At 37.8% G+C, this 17,260-nt stretch overlaps 1 protein-coding gene across 1 annotated transcript in view; it reads right to left on the bottom strand.

Annotated features, from left to right (window-relative positions):
• Positions 1-401: 401 nt before the first annotated feature.
• The window catches only part of lrig3 (leucine-rich repeats and immunoglobulin-like domains 3), a 62,499-nt gene continuing 45,640 nt past the window's right edge, over positions 402-17,260 (bottom strand). The window contains exons 7-19 of the mRNA XM_043708660.1: positions 16,887-17,030; positions 13,174-13,317; positions 11,730-11,810; positions 10,491-10,562; positions 9,856-9,927; positions 9,478-9,641; positions 8,931-9,251; positions 6,878-7,159; positions 5,996-6,445; positions 3,996-4,154; positions 3,301-3,447; positions 2,942-3,196; positions 402-1,140 (exon numbers count right to left, since the gene is read on the bottom strand). Of these exons, the coding sequence (XP_043564595.1) occupies positions 896-1,140; positions 2,942-3,196; positions 3,301-3,447; positions 3,996-4,154; positions 5,996-6,445; positions 6,878-7,159; positions 8,931-9,251; positions 9,478-9,641; positions 9,856-9,927; positions 10,491-10,562; positions 11,730-11,810; positions 13,174-13,317; positions 16,887-17,030 (2,536 nt within the window). The 3' untranslated portion in view covers positions 402-895. The remainder of the gene's footprint in view (positions 1,141-2,941; positions 3,197-3,300; positions 3,448-3,995; positions 4,155-5,995; positions 6,446-6,877; positions 7,160-8,930; positions 9,252-9,477; positions 9,642-9,855; positions 9,928-10,490; positions 10,563-11,729; positions 11,811-13,173; positions 13,318-16,886; positions 17,031-17,260) is intronic.

The raw sequence follows: 17,260 nt of genomic DNA, 5'->3' as shown, positions 1-17,260 counted from the left end.
CAAAACATTAATCTGAGCAATTACAACTTCCTGATGTACAAAAGGCTTGATCTTCACTTTTCATATTGATCATTACGGTTGCAGTATGCATATTTTTGATAGAGTTACGATGTGAATCAGAAATATGGGTGCCTAATGTTCTGACGACAAAATGTTTGAGGGGATAAAATACAATTCATGGAATAAGGAAATGTCTATACTGCCACATCTCCCTCACAAGACACAATGCAGTCCAACAATCATATTTATCTTCATAGGCTCAACATTTGCCAGTGCAAATCTCCCATGTCATTCGATCACTTTTGGCAGCTGCAATTTAGTTTAAAAGCATGATACGGGGTACAAAGATTACGTAGCAAGTAAATTTAAGTCTGAATATAAATATGTGCTCCTTCAAAAAGTATGGTTCAAAGCAAATGCCATTTTATTGTCAACTTAGATGTGCAAACAAGGCACTACAATTCTGACCCATAGTCAGAATTAGCACCACATAACTAACATGCTGTACCGCCAATAATAAATTCTAGCATACTAATGAAGTTCAATAAAAAAAGTATCCCTATTATACAAACATAGGTAAAATACTAGTTATTTACATAATTTACAGGTGAAAATTCATATCTCAGTAAAAAAGTATAAAATAATAAAAAATATAGCAAATTCGTCATACTTCAGAAGGGTAGTGTTCTCAAAACAAAAGCATACATCACTAACATTTCCTCTTGGTCCATCCATCATCAGTTTATGCCGATTTACAACCTGTTCATGATACAACTATTTCCTAAATGAAAGAATTGTTTTTTTTTTCCGCAGAACTGCAGCAACACAGCTTTATGAGGTAGTTTGTTCAAGTCTTTCTTTGGTACAATAAATTTCAGTGTAGTAGTTCATGTGTCTACGTATTAACTCTGTAAGGCTGAAATACTGGAGTCCTGCATTTATCAACATTGCGTTCATAAGTACTATTGTGTTGCCCAGTGACAGAAACTGGAGGATTGTCTGATTGTTCTTCAGCCTCAGAATCACTGTGGAGTAAGGCTCGAGGATTGTGATGAAGTGTTAATGATGGAGATACAGCTGGCTGGGTACAATCAGAATAGGGATCTTGGAGTGTTCTCCACAGAGGTTTCCCAAATGTCCCTGAAAACAGATGTAATAGAAGCATTTTATCTTCCAAGGTAATTTTGCAAATTTTCAATCTGCTTGTCTACACAATAAGAGTTTTGAAAGTATCATTTTGAAAAAAGAAAGAATCTGCTGTTACTGACGTTGAGATTAAAAACTCAAGCAACAAACATATGCCACTGCAAAATTATCAGAAGGATAGCACAAAATATCAAGTATGGAGCATGCAAGATGGAGAATAAAGAGACATGGTAAGTGGGTGGGAAAGTGGTGTCACAGCCACCAATATCTTGAAGTGCAGGTTCTAGAGACCAAATAGTCTACTTCTGCTTCTACGTCTTTTTTTCTTTGTACAAACAGAAATACAAATGGATGGCAAATTTGAAAAGGTCTGTGTGCAGTATTTAACAAATCTATTAACTACGCCATTTGAAAAGTTTAGCAAAAGCTTTTGCTGGTCCTGTATTACTCTATTTTTGCTGCAGAGGGTAATATTTTTGTAACCTGAAAAATATTGAAGTCATTTTTGTTGTGACATTCTTATTGAAATGTCAAGGGCCACAGTAGATCCAAGTATGCTTGTTTTCCAAAGGAACATGTCAAACATGCAGTTTCTTTTAAATCTACTAAAGGATTTTAAGTTGGTGACATTTTAGCGTCTGGTCAAAGATAGAGCCACAACAGAAATGTCTTTCCATTCATATCCAGTGAAACAGAAGGTATTTGTAAATGTTCAATCTTGAACAAAAGCTGAATTAGGAAAACCCACTGAGCCACAAAGGTCATGCACACCTATTTTCACTTCAAAAAACTGGATAGAAACAAAGGAAACATGGAAAATAGGTGCAGGTGCAGGCCATTCGACCCTTCCAGCCTGCACCAGTATTCAATATACTCATGGCTGATCATGCAATTTCAATATCCCATTCTCGCTTTCTCTCCATACCCCTTGATCCCTTTAGCCGCAAGGGCCATGTCCAGCTCCTGCCAACATATCTAATGAAATGGCCATAAATAGCTTTCTGTGGTAGGGAATTCCATAGTGAAGAAATTCTTCCTCATCTCGGTCCTGAATGGCTTACTCCTTATTCTTAGACTATGACTGTTAGTTCTGGACTTCCTTAACATCGGCAACAGTCTTCCCACATCTAACCTATCCAGTCCCATCAGGATTAGATTAGATTCCCTACAGTGTGGAAACAGGACCTTCGACCCAACAAGTCCACACTAGCCTTCCGAAGAGTAAGCCAGCCAAGACCTATTTCCCTCTGACAAATGCACTTTACACTATGGGCAATTTAGCATGGCCAATTTACCTGACCTGCACATCTCTGGACTGTGGGAGGAAACCCGAGCACCTGGAGGAAACCCACGCAGACATGGGGAGAACGTACAAACTCCACACAGTCGCCCGAGGCTGTAATCAAACCTGGGTTCCTGGCGCTGTGCTAACTACTGAGCCACAGTGCTGCCCTTATATGTTATATACTTCTATGAAAGATCCCCCTAATTTTTCTAAATTCCAGGAAGCACAAACCCAGTTGATCCAGCCTTTCATCATATGTCAGTCTTGCCATCCTGGGAATCAGTCTGGGACAAAATACCAATGTTGTTTTAAAAATGCAAGTGCTTGTGCTTTAATTGTCATACCAAATAAATACTACTTTAAATGTCACATCACTATTTTAATATCATTTACTCATAGCTAAATTGACATTTAAAAATAAATACTGCAACATTAGGATTTGGTAACAAGACAGGCATACAATCTGGTCTTAATCCTTCCATTATATCACTGAGTGAACAAAATACATACCACCATACATGGTTGCTGGTAATTTTTCTGAATTTCTGCTTGAACCTGGAATGCCAATAGGAGTTCCTTTGTGCAGGGTTTGCACAGAATTGAACAAGTTTGAACTTGGGATCTGTACCATTATCTTTGCGATGGCTTGATCAAAGGGATCTTCTGGAGGCACTTGGGAATATTGACAATATTCCTTTTTCTTTGAATTTATGCTGGAGTCATCATATGCATTGGCACAAGCCACTACCTGATCAGAGTTTCCATCTGGTTGAAATAACAAATAGTTACAGTGAGATGTTTTAGCATGGCCAATGCCTCTGCATCTGCAGTGTTCTAGTTTTGTATTAAAGCACCTTGTTTGCATTTACCGTGTTGATTGATTCCTTCCAGCCGTTCTGATTCATACACAGTTCCTCCCATGTACACTGAGCCTGCTTGATCTGGGTCATGAAAAACTAGTGGGTCAGCCATGCCTTCAAGATCGGTGTCGCTTCCATTGTCAATATGACAAAGATCTTAAAAGAAAGCACATTTTTAAATTAGCTGATCTATACAAAATTGGTTTTACGTTTTTTTCTAAAAATCTTCAACAAAACCAAAGGAAGCTACTCAAGTGGTTTTCAGAGAAACATCTCAAATTCTTTCCTGCCTCTTGTTAGTAAGCCATTTGGGAGGGGCAGTAGTAATGTTTTCTCAGCTTCCCTCCATTAGACAGTCAACATACAAAGGAAACTTAATTCTGCTTTAACTGTCTGTTATTCTCCCTCTCCATGCTCCATCACTGCCTTTCTACTCATTCCCCCTCCCTCCCAACTGCTGTTAAAAAATCATCACTGGACTTGAAATGTTAACTTTGCTCTATCTCCAGAGATGCTATCAGACCTGCCCAGTGTATCTAGAAATTTCTGTTTCTTAATTTTGTTTTAGCAGTTTTGCTTGCAAGCTGGACTGGTGAGTATAAAGATTTTCAACACATGCCTTAAATGACTTAATGCAAACGAAGGCAGGCAAACTACTGTGGAACATTGAGAATTTCTCCATGCCAATGAGCTTGAACGCTTACCATCACTTCCTCTATGCTGAAGTAAATATCCATTCATTGAGGAAGTCATAAGTTGATGGTGACTTCCAGCTTCTGATCGCCCATAGCCTTCCTGATGATCTGATAGGGTTCCCTGGGATGACAAGTAACTTGGGATGTCTGCAGGCAAGTTTGTCTCATCTGTAAAACAAGTATCATAGTTTTAAATGACACTATTCCCCAGTTTAATAATTAAAATAATTTATTTTAAAAAGCTGCAAAGTAAGATTCCTTAAAATCACTTCAGTTCCTTTCAGGATAAAAAATATTTTGGTTCTATGTATACATGTCAAATGTTACTGTCAGTTCTTGAACACAGCAAAAGTAGTGCTTAGTATTTTTAGAAGTTATTTCTAAGTAACACTACTGATGTTTCATGTACTATGGTCTTATACTCTTGTACATACTTATTGCCATGTAATGTTTTGAATTTGAGATACACAAGACAGACAGACTACAGTAGCATGTAACTCATCCATTAAGGAAATTGAAGTAGCACCTAGTGAAGTTCTAGGAATCAGTCCATGAATGCTGAATATGATGCAGTACTCAGCTCTGCAGACCAATATGTCATATTTGCAGCTGTGTTTAGTTAAGCTAATCGCAGACAGCCACGATGGATCCCAAACAACTGGCCTCAAGTTCTCCGCTGGTCAAGCAAGAGTTTTTGTTTCTGAATTCTATTCCAAGAATCCTGCTAGAGGATGTTAGGGACAGTGGAAGGCAGGATCAGGAACTGTAATTCTCCTTTCGATCAAACAATTTATAAAAGCCTGACCTCAGAACAGAAATAAAGGAGTCCAAGTACTGGCTTTATATCAATCAGGATGACATCCAGTGATGGTGCAATATTATTTAGATATATATCTTTGATGATTAAAGGTTATTTAGTTATTTCAGATTGTCAAGATAGTCAAAAATGGTTTGCAAATACAGGCAGTCACTAGGCCACAAACAGGTCCCATTCTGGAGTCTGTTCCCAAGTCAATTTGTTGGCAGGCCAGAACACAATACAGGACAATGTAAACGAGCCATTCAGAAGTATAGGAGTTACCCGTATATCATGTTTTTAAAAGTTACATCCAACTATGGGATTGCTTTCCTAACTACAAGCATTTGTAAAATTTAGATGTCAATATTGTAAAGTACTCTTTTAACCCAAGTTTTTTTCCACATTGGATTGCTATTAAATACAGAAGCAGATAACTAAAGAGTTTTGCTTTGACCACAGAGCTGTTAGAAGGGAATAAATGCTGAAAATTTGTACCTCCAATGCTTTCAAAATGTTGCAGTATATCATAACACAAAATTATGAATACAGGTGCAAGTGTTGAGTTAATTACCTTGGGAGCATTCATTACTTTTAAAGAGTGGGTAGGTTGCAGGAACAGGTTAACTAAGAAAAACAACAGAAGGCCTGAGAGGGGGAAAAATCCAACTCCCATGATGGCATTATATATTAACCTATAAATAGCTGAGCTGCACATGTTAGGAACATTTCAGACCCAATTTCCAAAACATACTGATATACATGATCTCACTGGCAGCATGAGTCAGAATGCTACAACTGTTTCTCCAATGCTTGCATGAGAGGGTAGAAAAAAGAATGAGAACCATCATCAAGGATTCTCTCAGATGGTTAGCCAGAGGCCTGACAAGTATACAGTCCAGTGAAATAAGGAGAGGATTGATCGTTACTGTAGTTGAATAGCCTGCCAATATCTACAGGTTAAGGTTCAATCACAAACTACAGCCCCATTCCTTGAGCAATCGGTACTCGGAATTATACCCAGCAAATTGTTAATGCAAATCAATCAATCAGGAAAGTTGAGGAAGAGAGGAGAGAAAGTGAGAAACTTCCAATTACAAATGCACATTTTTTAATTACTAATTCGGTAAAACAATAGGGAAAGAAAAACAGAAGGTAAAACCTCTGTGCTGTTGCTGTTAAATAATCGTGAGCTAACATAGCATGTCCTCACCTGTGTTTGTTACACTGCAGTCCTCACTCTTCCGTCTTGTATGGTAAATAATAACCACCCAGACTAAAGAAGTGCCAACCACACAGCAGACTACTGCAATGATTACAATTCCAATTGTAGACCATCCATCCTCTTCGAATGGTGCAGCACTCTGTGTTGAATCACAGTTTGGTATAGGAATTACATTCAGACGTATGTGGCCTCGCTCAGTGCCAAGAGTATTTGACATTTCACAAGTGTACTTTCCAGCATCTTCCAGGTTGGAGTCTACAATAATCAGAAGCTGATTTCCAGCAGCAAAGAAGTGTCGTTCAGTTACTGTTAACGGGCTGTCATCTTTGGTCCAGTTTAACCTTGGAGGAGGACTTCCAGCAGCTATGCACTGTAGAACTGCAGTCTCACCTTTTGCTACTGTTTTATCAACAAGAGGGCGCACGAATGAAGGCGTTTCTGGTTTAAAAGAACATACCAGATTTTTATTTCTTATATAGTTATCATTTAGAAAAGCAAGAATAATGCACTGGATAAATGCTGAAGATCACAGAAGCTGCAAACGATGAAATATTGACTCAACGGATGCAAATAGCTCTTCTATAACACAATGGTTGCGTTCTTGTGCAACCCCATGTTAAAGAAAAATTACGTTTTAGAAACAGCGCTTAAAGTGTTGGTGCTGTAATCGTATTATAGTCAACACGTTTTTTAAAAGTTCTCACTTTAGATACAGTGCCCCCAATTTGGCAATTGCATTATAGTGAATTCGCATTAATGTTATAATAGAACGACTTGTATTTAGAAAATTTTCCCTGCTCTATATTCCATTATGAAGGCTACACATTTCTAAAGAAGTTTCATATCTGTTGAATGATAAGATTGACTCACCAAGTACAGTGAGTGTTGCATTGGTTGAAATGGCTCCAGCACTATTTTGAGCTGTGCAACTATAGATTCCAATGTCTTCTATCTTCACATCTACAATAAAAAATACATCGTCCTCTGGCATAACATGCATCCTTCTCTCTCGTGCAGCAGGGAAATCAGTGCCACCATCCTTCTGCCAGGCTATCTGTGGTGTTGGGTGACCAATCGCAGCACATTCTAAACGGGCCATCGCTCCTGCCCGAATAGTAAGATCTGTTGGTGATTTTGTAAATGATGGTAGCACTGCAAAACAAAATAAAATAAAAATTAAGAAAGATATCATACATGTATCAAACGGACATCTCAATTCTGAGGACAACTGTGACTTTACTTGCATCTCAACCAGTGAACTAACAGAAAATGTTAGAAATATACCACCTCAGTAGGAGCAAAGACAGGTGATGCTTCAGGTGTATATGCATTGATGGAACAGATGAAATGTCACTATCTAATCATTTCTCCTTACACATGACCTGTTAGAAATGCACTGCAGGCCAGTCATATTTGAGAAGACGGGTAGTTAAGTTTTATCTGTTCTGTTGAAAGGTACACAATGTACTGTAACTTACCTTCTAGTTGTTCCCTTTCGTTGCTGTGTATTTTCTGAGTTTCAAATTTCACTAGTTCACTTGTAATTAAGATGGGAGCATCACTGATTTTCAGCTTTCATTTTTATATTGTCTGCTTTTATTTCAGAATCCAGCATTTATTTTTGTATGGGAACGAATGAAAAGCTCTCACATTTTTTCCATCCTTTCATTCTACTATGCTATGTTAATTGCTGATATTTTTTTCACGAACATGGATTGTAGTTTTTGACATGCAGGTGGTGAGATAATAAGAAATAAACTGTGAGTAATGCCAGTTTCTCTCTCAGGTTAACAAATGGGTAGAACCCAGCACATGTTTCTATAGTAGATTTAATAAACAAGAAGTTTCATCCATACCATTTTAATGACAGCAAGAGAGTATGGAATGTGCAAAACAAATAAAAATCAAAATTAACAGCAGGAAATCACATCAATATAAACTAGGATACAGGATTACATTACTGCTGCAAAGCGATTAGAAGTTATGAAGTTATGGTATTGCTAGAAGACATGCAAACGCACAGTAAATACTATTATTTCCTTACTTTCCAATGTGTTCATGCTTGGGTGTATAATCATAGCAGAACAATGAAAGACTTAATTAAATAAAGAGCAAAGAAAGGGGAAAAACTGATTGGAGAATGCTGCTCCAACAGCACAATTTGTCAAATCACATACTTTTAAAAAGCACAAGTACAAATGATAGTTACCTCACAGGACGATTGGAAGGGATGGGGAGGAGAACAGATACAAGACAGATATTGCAATATACAAGAATACAAATAAGAGTTTTTAAAACCTCATTGGAGAAAGAGAAGTGGTTCAGCAATGCAATTAATGACGAGGGCGTTACTTGTCCGAGATGACATTTGTAGTATTCTTGTAAACAGACTCTCATTAGAGTCAGAAGGCTGTGGATTTGAAGGCCCAGTCCAAGCCTTCAGCACACAATCCCATTCACACCCTAGTTCCACAAACACTATAAGGTCGCAAGTCTTACCAGACCACAGAGCTGTGCCCTCATTAGAAAGACCACTTTTGATGGTTTAACATGAGGGTCACCACACCTCAGGAAAGTAAGAAGTTGAGCAGGAATATCTTTCATGGTGACTTCAGTCAGCATGGGAATACTCAGTAATTAATGACTAAACGGTAAAGAAAGAAAATGTCTGGTACTTGATCTGTTTGAGAAATCCAAACAAATATAACTGCTTTATCTGTATAAGACAATTCACATACAATTAATTACTGAAGCATGAGAAATGCTTCAAGTGCTTAAGAGGAGTCATAAAGAACACTTCCATACTAGCTTTTGGGCACAATTAAATTCCTGGATGGAAAGCTTTGAATTCAATACATTTAAAATAGTGAATATACCAAATTTAACTTTCAGTATTTGGTCAGTGAAAATTGTTGATACATACTGTTCACTGTTAGCTTGGCTTTGTTGGAGTATGATGAACCAAAATGGTTGGAAATGACACACTGGTATTTTCCTTCACTACTGAAATTCACATGTCGAAGGCGTAAGATGGTAGTATATTCCATGACTTCACCTCCTTGCGACCGGAGATGTGCGTAGTTTTCAATCTCGCCATTATGAAGCACTTCATTATCCTTCTTCCAGGCAAAAGTCATTGGTGAATCACTGCTGCTCGCTGCTGAGCAGATGAAACTGACATTGGAATCTTTTACGGCCGCTTGAGTTTCAGGCTGTTCAATAATCTCAGGTTTGGGGAAGTCATCTGCGAGGAATCATATTTCAATTAAATTTAAAATAAGCAAAACAGAATACCCACTGTAACTGTCAAAATATCTACATGTGCTAATTCCAATATGGACAGATGCTTTGTGTAAAAATCTGAATTAATAAGATATTTGAGAATTATTCACATTAACCATATGCTTACCAATTTTACTCAAGAGATTTAAAAAACTTTAATTTGCATTTTTAAAAAGTGTATCACATACCACATACAAAGTCTTCTGGTTTGGTGGCAAATATACTTTTTCCTTTCAGCCACTGGGGATGAGCACAACTTGCATTAATGAATGGTTGAAATCCATTATCTGTCACCCATTGGTGCAACCATTTTAGCTGGCAATCACAAAGAAGGCTTGTAGTGTTCAAGTACCTAAGAGAAATAGATGTTAAATATAACATAGGTACAGTAAGTTCACAGAAGAAAACAAGATCAGAAGCTATGGCTTGGAACTAAACAACCTGAATAAGACTTTAGATATTACACTGCAATTATATAAAATCTTTGCACTTCGTATACCAAAGATAGGTTTAAATTTAGTTGCAGCCCTTCAGATCATGTAACAGTTGCGTCATGTCACACTTACAATTCGTGAAGCTTCTTCATTTGAGAAAAGGTATTGCTTTGGACAGACATAATTGCATTATTGCTCAGATCACTGCAAAAGAAGGAACGAAGGCAAAATGAAAGATGCATGAATGAAATAATACACCGACTATTAACATTTCTTTTACACAACCTTCAATATTGCATTCCATTGTACTGATCCAACTTTGTCAAATTTAAAATGTTGAATTAAGGGTGACTGCTCAAAGGACGAGCAAACTTTGATTTGGAGGTGCCCGTGTTGGACTGGGGCGTACAACATTAAAAATCACACAACACCAGGTTATAGTCCAATAGGTTTATTTGGAAGCACTAGCTCACCAGCGCTCCGAAAGCTAGTGCTTCCAAATAAACCTGTTGGACTATAACCTGGTGTTGTGTGATGTTTAACTTTAAAGATTACAAACTGTCACTTAATAATCAACTTGTGATAAGAAAAATCAAATTAAAATCCACAGGTTTGCTTTAGATAATCTTCTCTACATCTATACACTACAATCAATACACACTTAGTATAAAAAGTAATTATTTACCACTTTACCAACTAGTGCACGTTAATGATTTAACTGGTTGCAGCACTGAGTACCATTGGTGCTAGAATTACAGGATACTTACAGGTATTCAAGTGCATCCAGGCCAGAAAATGCTTTTCTTGTGATTGATCGAATTCGGTTTCCTTGTAGCCCCCTAGAAAACAAGCATTTAATTTTAATTGTAGGGAAACTGAAACATTCACATTTGAACAAAGTCAGCAGTATTAGTAGAGAAGGGAAGTGTTTGGTACAAAGACATGGATCAAGCTCCATTACACAAAAATTGTATTTCTATTTTTAAATATCTGCAAACAGATCATTTGAAAAATACTCATTGCAACACCATTCTGCTAACTTAATTGAAAATGTTCAATTTTGGAACTAAGATCTCCAGCTACATTGAAATTCACAAACAAGAAAACCCAATTTTAGCTTTGTTTGCTCGGTATCCTGTAATATGCATAAAACAAGGCAAACAGGCCTGGCTCGAAATTTATTATCAAACACTAGCTTTTCAAAATGAAGCCTATGGTGCTACACTTCCAAATACATTCCCAATTGCTTCAATCAAAGCATATAGATTAAACAGCAAGAAAACAGACCATTCAGTCCAACTAGTTTATGCTGATCATAATTTCAAACTAAACAAGTCCCACTGCCTGTGCTTGGCCCATATCCCTCCAAACATTTGTTATTCATGCACTTCTCCAAATGTCTTTTAAACATTGCATCTGTACCCGTATCCACCACCTCCTATGGAAGTTCATTCCACACATGAACCATTCCATGTGTAAAATATTGTCCATGTCTTTTTTAAACCTTTCTCTTCTCACCTTAAAAGTATGTCCCCTGGTCTTGAAATCAACCACCAAACGGAAAAGACACCTGCCATTCACCTCATCCATACCTCTAATGATTTTTATGCACGCCTTTAAGGTCACCCTTCAACTTCCTATGCTCCAGTGAGAGAAGTCCCAGTCTATGCAGCCTCTCCTTAACTCAAACCCTCCAGCTGTTAGCAATATCAGGAAAGATCTGCTCATGATATATATAGTAGTTTTGGATATTTTGTTCACATCATACATCCAGGTACACTGAATAAATAATTGTATATTTGCTTTCCTCACCAGAGACTTAATGCCCTGAGTATTTTCCATATCACTGTTTCAATGAAGGCTAAGTAAATTGTTTCAACACTTAGAAGTTTCCTCTTCTCTATCTCTACCCCTAAATTCAGGTCACATGCAAAAACCATTAAACTGACACCATTTCAGTTGCTTAGCAATCACAAACAAGCATTACAAACAAAATAAACACTTACAATTTCTTAAGTTTGCTCAATTCAGAGAAAGCCCCATTCATATCCTCAATAGTCCATGAGATTTCATTGTTTCTCAGGTCTCTAGTTGGGTGGATTAAGAAAAGGAATTAAATAATAGAAAAACAAACATTTTCTAAAACACAGAACAGATGGGACATCTGATTTGTGAAAGCTAGCTATGTAAAAATTATTTGAGCAAAGATATGTTTCTGTCGCTAAGGATTGAACTTCAAAAACAATTACAACTGTACAAATGGTCTGTTGGCGGAAATTTCTTTGAACCATTTCTATTACCGAATGGACTTTACAATAAAAACCCTCGATGTTTGCCTTTGAGTAGTAATTCTGTTGACCTGTGCAGTTTCCTAATCGAGGTGAAATGTATTCACAAGCACTCAATAGTTGGAAGCAACCAGCTTTCTAAAATGCTGCACGATCTGTTGAATATTTAGAGCACTTTTTTGCTTCAATTTACTTCCTAAGGAATGTTTTGCTATGCCTACCAGAATCCTGTTCACCCTGACAATGGGTCGTGCCTTTTGAGGAACAGATACATTGGTGATGACAAAGTCAATTGGGTTTTACTCCTTGAGCTTCTCGCAGCACTTGCTGCAGATCCAGCATGGTAAATATGCCTTTTGACACAGTAGTGTTACAACTGACCAAACTGATACCCTTGACAGTATATGTTTATAGTTCCCAACTGGATTTCAGTCTATGGCCTTACTGCCTGCAATACTTCTTCCAATGGTAATCAGTAGGTTCCCTTACTGGTCTTTCACCTGATGCCATGAAATGTCATGGGGTCCATAGTCCATGTCAAAGACTCCCACTGCATCGTGCAAAGTCATTTCCTTAGGTGGGTGTATCCAGTCAGTGGGCCAGGATACATCCAGATATGATGACAGAGGAATATGGGACATTAACTACAATGTATGATTTAGTAAATATAACCAGATCAATGCTTAATCCATGCTAAAGAGCAGTCTGACAATTTCAATACCAGGGACAGATCAAGAAATAGAACCATGTGTCAGATATGCAAAAGAAAGATGACTGAGGATAAATGTATTGGGACTCCAGAGGCATTATGTTATGTGTGTGAGAAGTGAAGCCATCAAAGTGAACTTTCTGTCATATCTGGCAAGTCCAGAATGGAACCAGGTGAATGCAGTCCAACTCGGCGGGATGACAGGGATAATATTGAGGTCAAATGCCTAAAGGGACAGACAGTTTAGGTAGGATGGACAAAGATAGTTTGTCACTGCCATAGTACACAGGATGTCCTGTGGCATTAACATCTGTTTCAGTATCATGACAGGATAGAAACTTGGCCAGAGCACAAACATGAAGAAAACAGACAGGCAAACTCAGACTGAAACGAATATCTGTGTTTCAACAAATAAATCACTAGTTTTTCAAAAAACAGAATCATAAAACTTACAGGCTATGCAAGCTGGAAAGTCCTCCAAAGGCACCATCAGCAATGTAGCTCACTTGATTGTTTCCGATATACAGCTGTCCAAGAAGGCTCAGGCCAACAAAGCTGGAATCTTCTAAACGTGTCAACTCATTGAACGAAACATCTCTGTCAATGGGGAAAAAATATATTTTACATTGCAAACAATAAAAATACAAGATTCAGCCTGGCTACATTTAAATGGCTTCAAATTCAATTTTCCAGTGATTCAACAAATTTACGTAGTGACCGGATGGGCCACACAAACCAGGAACATACCAATTTTAGTTGCCAGCCAGATCCAAATTATGCAAGCTCATACACTGTGGCAGCAACATCGAGACTATGATTAAGATTTGGAACCGGTACTCTTGCAAAGTCCAAATTGGCTACTGTAGTTTACACATGAACATTTTCTGTCCTGAATATCCTGCTTTAGCCCTGCAACCACCCCTTTAATTTTACCTGAGCTACTTGTGTTAAAATTAGAGATTAGCTTTTTCTCACTCAAGCACATATACTTCTGGCCTTTTCTTCAGAATGCATCCAAACCAAAACTGTACAGTTACCAACTTTGGACAGACAATCTCCAACTGTAACACACCCTTTTTTGACTTATTTGACTTCCCAGAACCAGAGAGTCAACAGAATTCCTTCTTTCTTCACACTGAAGGCATAATGATCCAAAAGGGTTTCATCTAAACAGAGAAATTCTTCTCCTCCCCTCCTATTAGTAATACATTTTTCTCAGTCAACATAAAAGGTCATTAAAATCTCCTAACATTACTGCTCTATTTTTGCTACATCTTTGAAACTTGTTGACAAAAGATTCCTCTCTTACACTATGAAAATAAAACTCCCAGAAATGTAATAACACCCCCTCAGTTTCTCAACTAAGGCCAAACAATGACAAACTGTGGAATGTTCTCAGGAGACGGCTTGGAAAAAACATGAGAGAGAGAAAAATGGACAAAAATTATTTTAAAAGTTTAGGTAGCCCAGGAGATATCTAGCAGAACCTGATTTAAAGAAATGAAGTGTACTTAATTTTGTTAATATCACTGCAACCACAATATCCAAGCTGTTTTGCACTGTAGTGGTTCAAAAGTGGGCCAGAAAGTGAATAGGAGGTTTCAAGGACCAGTATTCTATATTGCTCCATCAGAGACCTACCAATCTAATTCATTCCTGCTTAGAAGATGGTGTCTATATCAATCATCTAATTAAGATCCAGCTTCTGACATTATACTGCGAAATCAATACTCCGCAGCACAGCAGCAAATCTGTACACTCAGCTTTACCAGCTCTTGGAAATGCTCCTGGAAATGTGCATGGTTTTAAAATAACAAATGATGTCTCGGCAGAGGTGACAAGAAATGAACTAAGTATTAACATGGATTAAGATTATTGGAAATGTAGCAAGGGGCCTGATGAGCAAAAGACATATTCTTGAATGGAACTGCTGCAATGATTTTCACTCAAGAGACAGTCTCTAGTTAAACCAAAGCAACTTATTAGGTTATGTACATGGGGCTGGATTTTACATTTCTCAGCAGTATGAGGAAGGTAGAACAGAAATTGAGTCATCATCATGCTACCGCTTTTCCTGATCATTGAATCAAGCATTAGTTGGTCAATTCGGGGCCGTCCAGCCAAATAAAGATGAAAAGGAAACTCTGCCCATTTGGGAGTCTTGCCTACTGTGTCAGTCATCAGAAGGTTTACGCTGCAAATAGGAAGAAGTTGGTCATGGTTTCAAATTTAACCCCAGCCCCAATCTCAGAATCCACCTTTATTCTGTAATCAAGACTCAAAATTATTTTTAAAAATAATAAACAAACATACAGATGCTGCCAGCCGGAGCAGAATCTATCATTCAGTCATAATCCCAGTGGCAGAGCTCTTTTACTGCTTGGGTACCCCCTGGTTTAAGCTGCCATAAAACACACGCTTGCTTTCAAGGCTAAAAGCCTGGAATATGCAGGGGGAAACAAAAAGAAAATTTCAGATGATGGGTCACTAGCAAGCTCAATAGTTTAAGTATTAGCAGTTTCAGAGTGGAAGATAGGACTCCGATTTCTTTGCTCACATTCTGTAATTTGGGAGACTGTCACGAGGCAGTTTTATTGCTCATCTTTGAAATCCAGCCCAAACGCACAAGTATGTTGCAACTTAGCAAATTCTCCTCAAACTAAGCTACTATTGGACAAGCAACTCAATATTTGCTAGTTAACGGTTCTTGTTGAAATGACTGTTTGAAAGTGACAACTCCAATACAGAGGAACCTCAGTTATCCGAATATCGGAATATCCGGCAAGATCACAATGTCCCGATGCTCGACTAAACTATGCTACCTTGCATTCCATTATCCAAACGAAGTAATCCCCGCCAGTGTCCCTCGGATAACTGAGGTTTCTCTGTATTGCAGAAGTGAGCACCATGTCCAATTACCGTTCAGCACTCTCATTTCTGCAGGTCAGGACGTGGTCAGGACGGCAAAAGGGTTACTTGGGCTGCTGAAACTCATAGGACACTGCCAGTAAGATAGTGAGGGTAACCCCCTGGAATTTAAAGGAATCTCTCACAAGAGGTTCAAATTACTTGCCAATCAATCATCTTTCACAGTAGCACTGGTTCCCCAAACCTCAATCCCTTTAAACACAGCATCCACACTGGAATACAGAGATTACTGTCATGACACTAAACCAAAAGGTATCCATCGTTAAATAACTAATTTTTAAACACTGAAAGAAGTTTACTTAATTTAAAAACGGTTTTCTACATTTCATTATCACACCACTGGGAGACCTCAAAATCAATTCCAAAAGATTCTTCACTTCCCATTTATATGGGTGGCCACTTTTGCTATTTAGATGACTACATCAACCAACTGAACACAGCAAACTTTGTTTTAACCAGCACCTTATGTCAGTCTCGATAAACCAGCAAGAATTATATACCTCAAATTCTGGAAGTTTACTGTATTTTTGCGACATCCACACTATGTCAGTCGAGGGTACAAACGAGAAGGCTCTCTGCTGTTAATTTTTATTTAAAGCAAAGTGGCATTCTTGTTTAAGTGATTTATGTTATAAATAAATATAACAATGATGCCTATACCCCCTGCATTATGTTTATGTTGCTTAGTGTGCGTTTTTACATCGATTATGTGAACCTCTTGATCAACTGGTACACTCTTGGTCCCATAGGTGCCGGTTAATAAAACGTTTGCTGTGTGAAAGTGACAATTGATTAATTAATTTGATTTTAATGGTGTTGATCGAGAGTGGAGTGTTGGCCATGAACTCAAAACTCCTGTTTTGTTTATTCTAATAATGCTGTTTGGGTTTTCCGTGAGGAGGCAGGACCTCACTAAGTGCAAGACACAATCTATTCCACAATTGGTTTATGTTCTTCAGCAGGATACCTGCTGCTTATTGCGTTTTACAAATTAAAGAATACTAAGTTAGTACAAATCCAATTTGTGTTCATAGCTGTAAAATTAAAAATAGACAAAAAAAGCATTATAAGCAAGTCACTTGTGTTTTGAAAATAAATCTTGCATCTTACCTCTCATAAGAAACACTACTTTGGTCATCTTAATTAAAAGAAACTTTATAAAAAATACACTCAAACATAAAGCTAACATTTTGGCTTGATTTCGGGACTGGAACTGGAATGGAATAAAAGCTACTCACAGTTCACTGAGTTTTTGGCAGAACTCCCAGGCATCTGGGTTGATCCTGTTGATGGCATTCTGGCTAAGGTTAAGTTGTTGCAACATGAGTAAGCCATACAACCATCCTTTCGTTACTTCTGTCAGATTGTTAAAATCTAATTGTCTGGGAAAAGAATTAACAAAAAAGTAATCTTGAATTATCCTGAAAAATAGGTTTTATTATTTACTTTACCTGTTTATTACACGGTTAAAAAGCTTGGCAAAGGCAATTTAAAAAGAAAGAGGCCATGTGGCTGGATTCTCTGGAATGAGAGTCAACTGCCAGAGCTGCGAGGCCAAAAAGGTAGAAAGCAGCTCATTTTACAAACAAGTTTTTACATATTTTGCTGAACC

The sequence above is a fragment of the Chiloscyllium plagiosum genome, chromosome 19, assembly GCF_004010195.1.
Source record: "Chiloscyllium plagiosum isolate BGI_BamShark_2017 chromosome 19, ASM401019v2, whole genome shotgun sequence".
Taxonomy (NCBI): domain Eukaryota; kingdom Metazoa; phylum Chordata; class Chondrichthyes; order Orectolobiformes; family Hemiscylliidae; genus Chiloscyllium; species Chiloscyllium plagiosum.
This window is presented reverse-complemented; position numbering and strand designations above follow the sequence as displayed.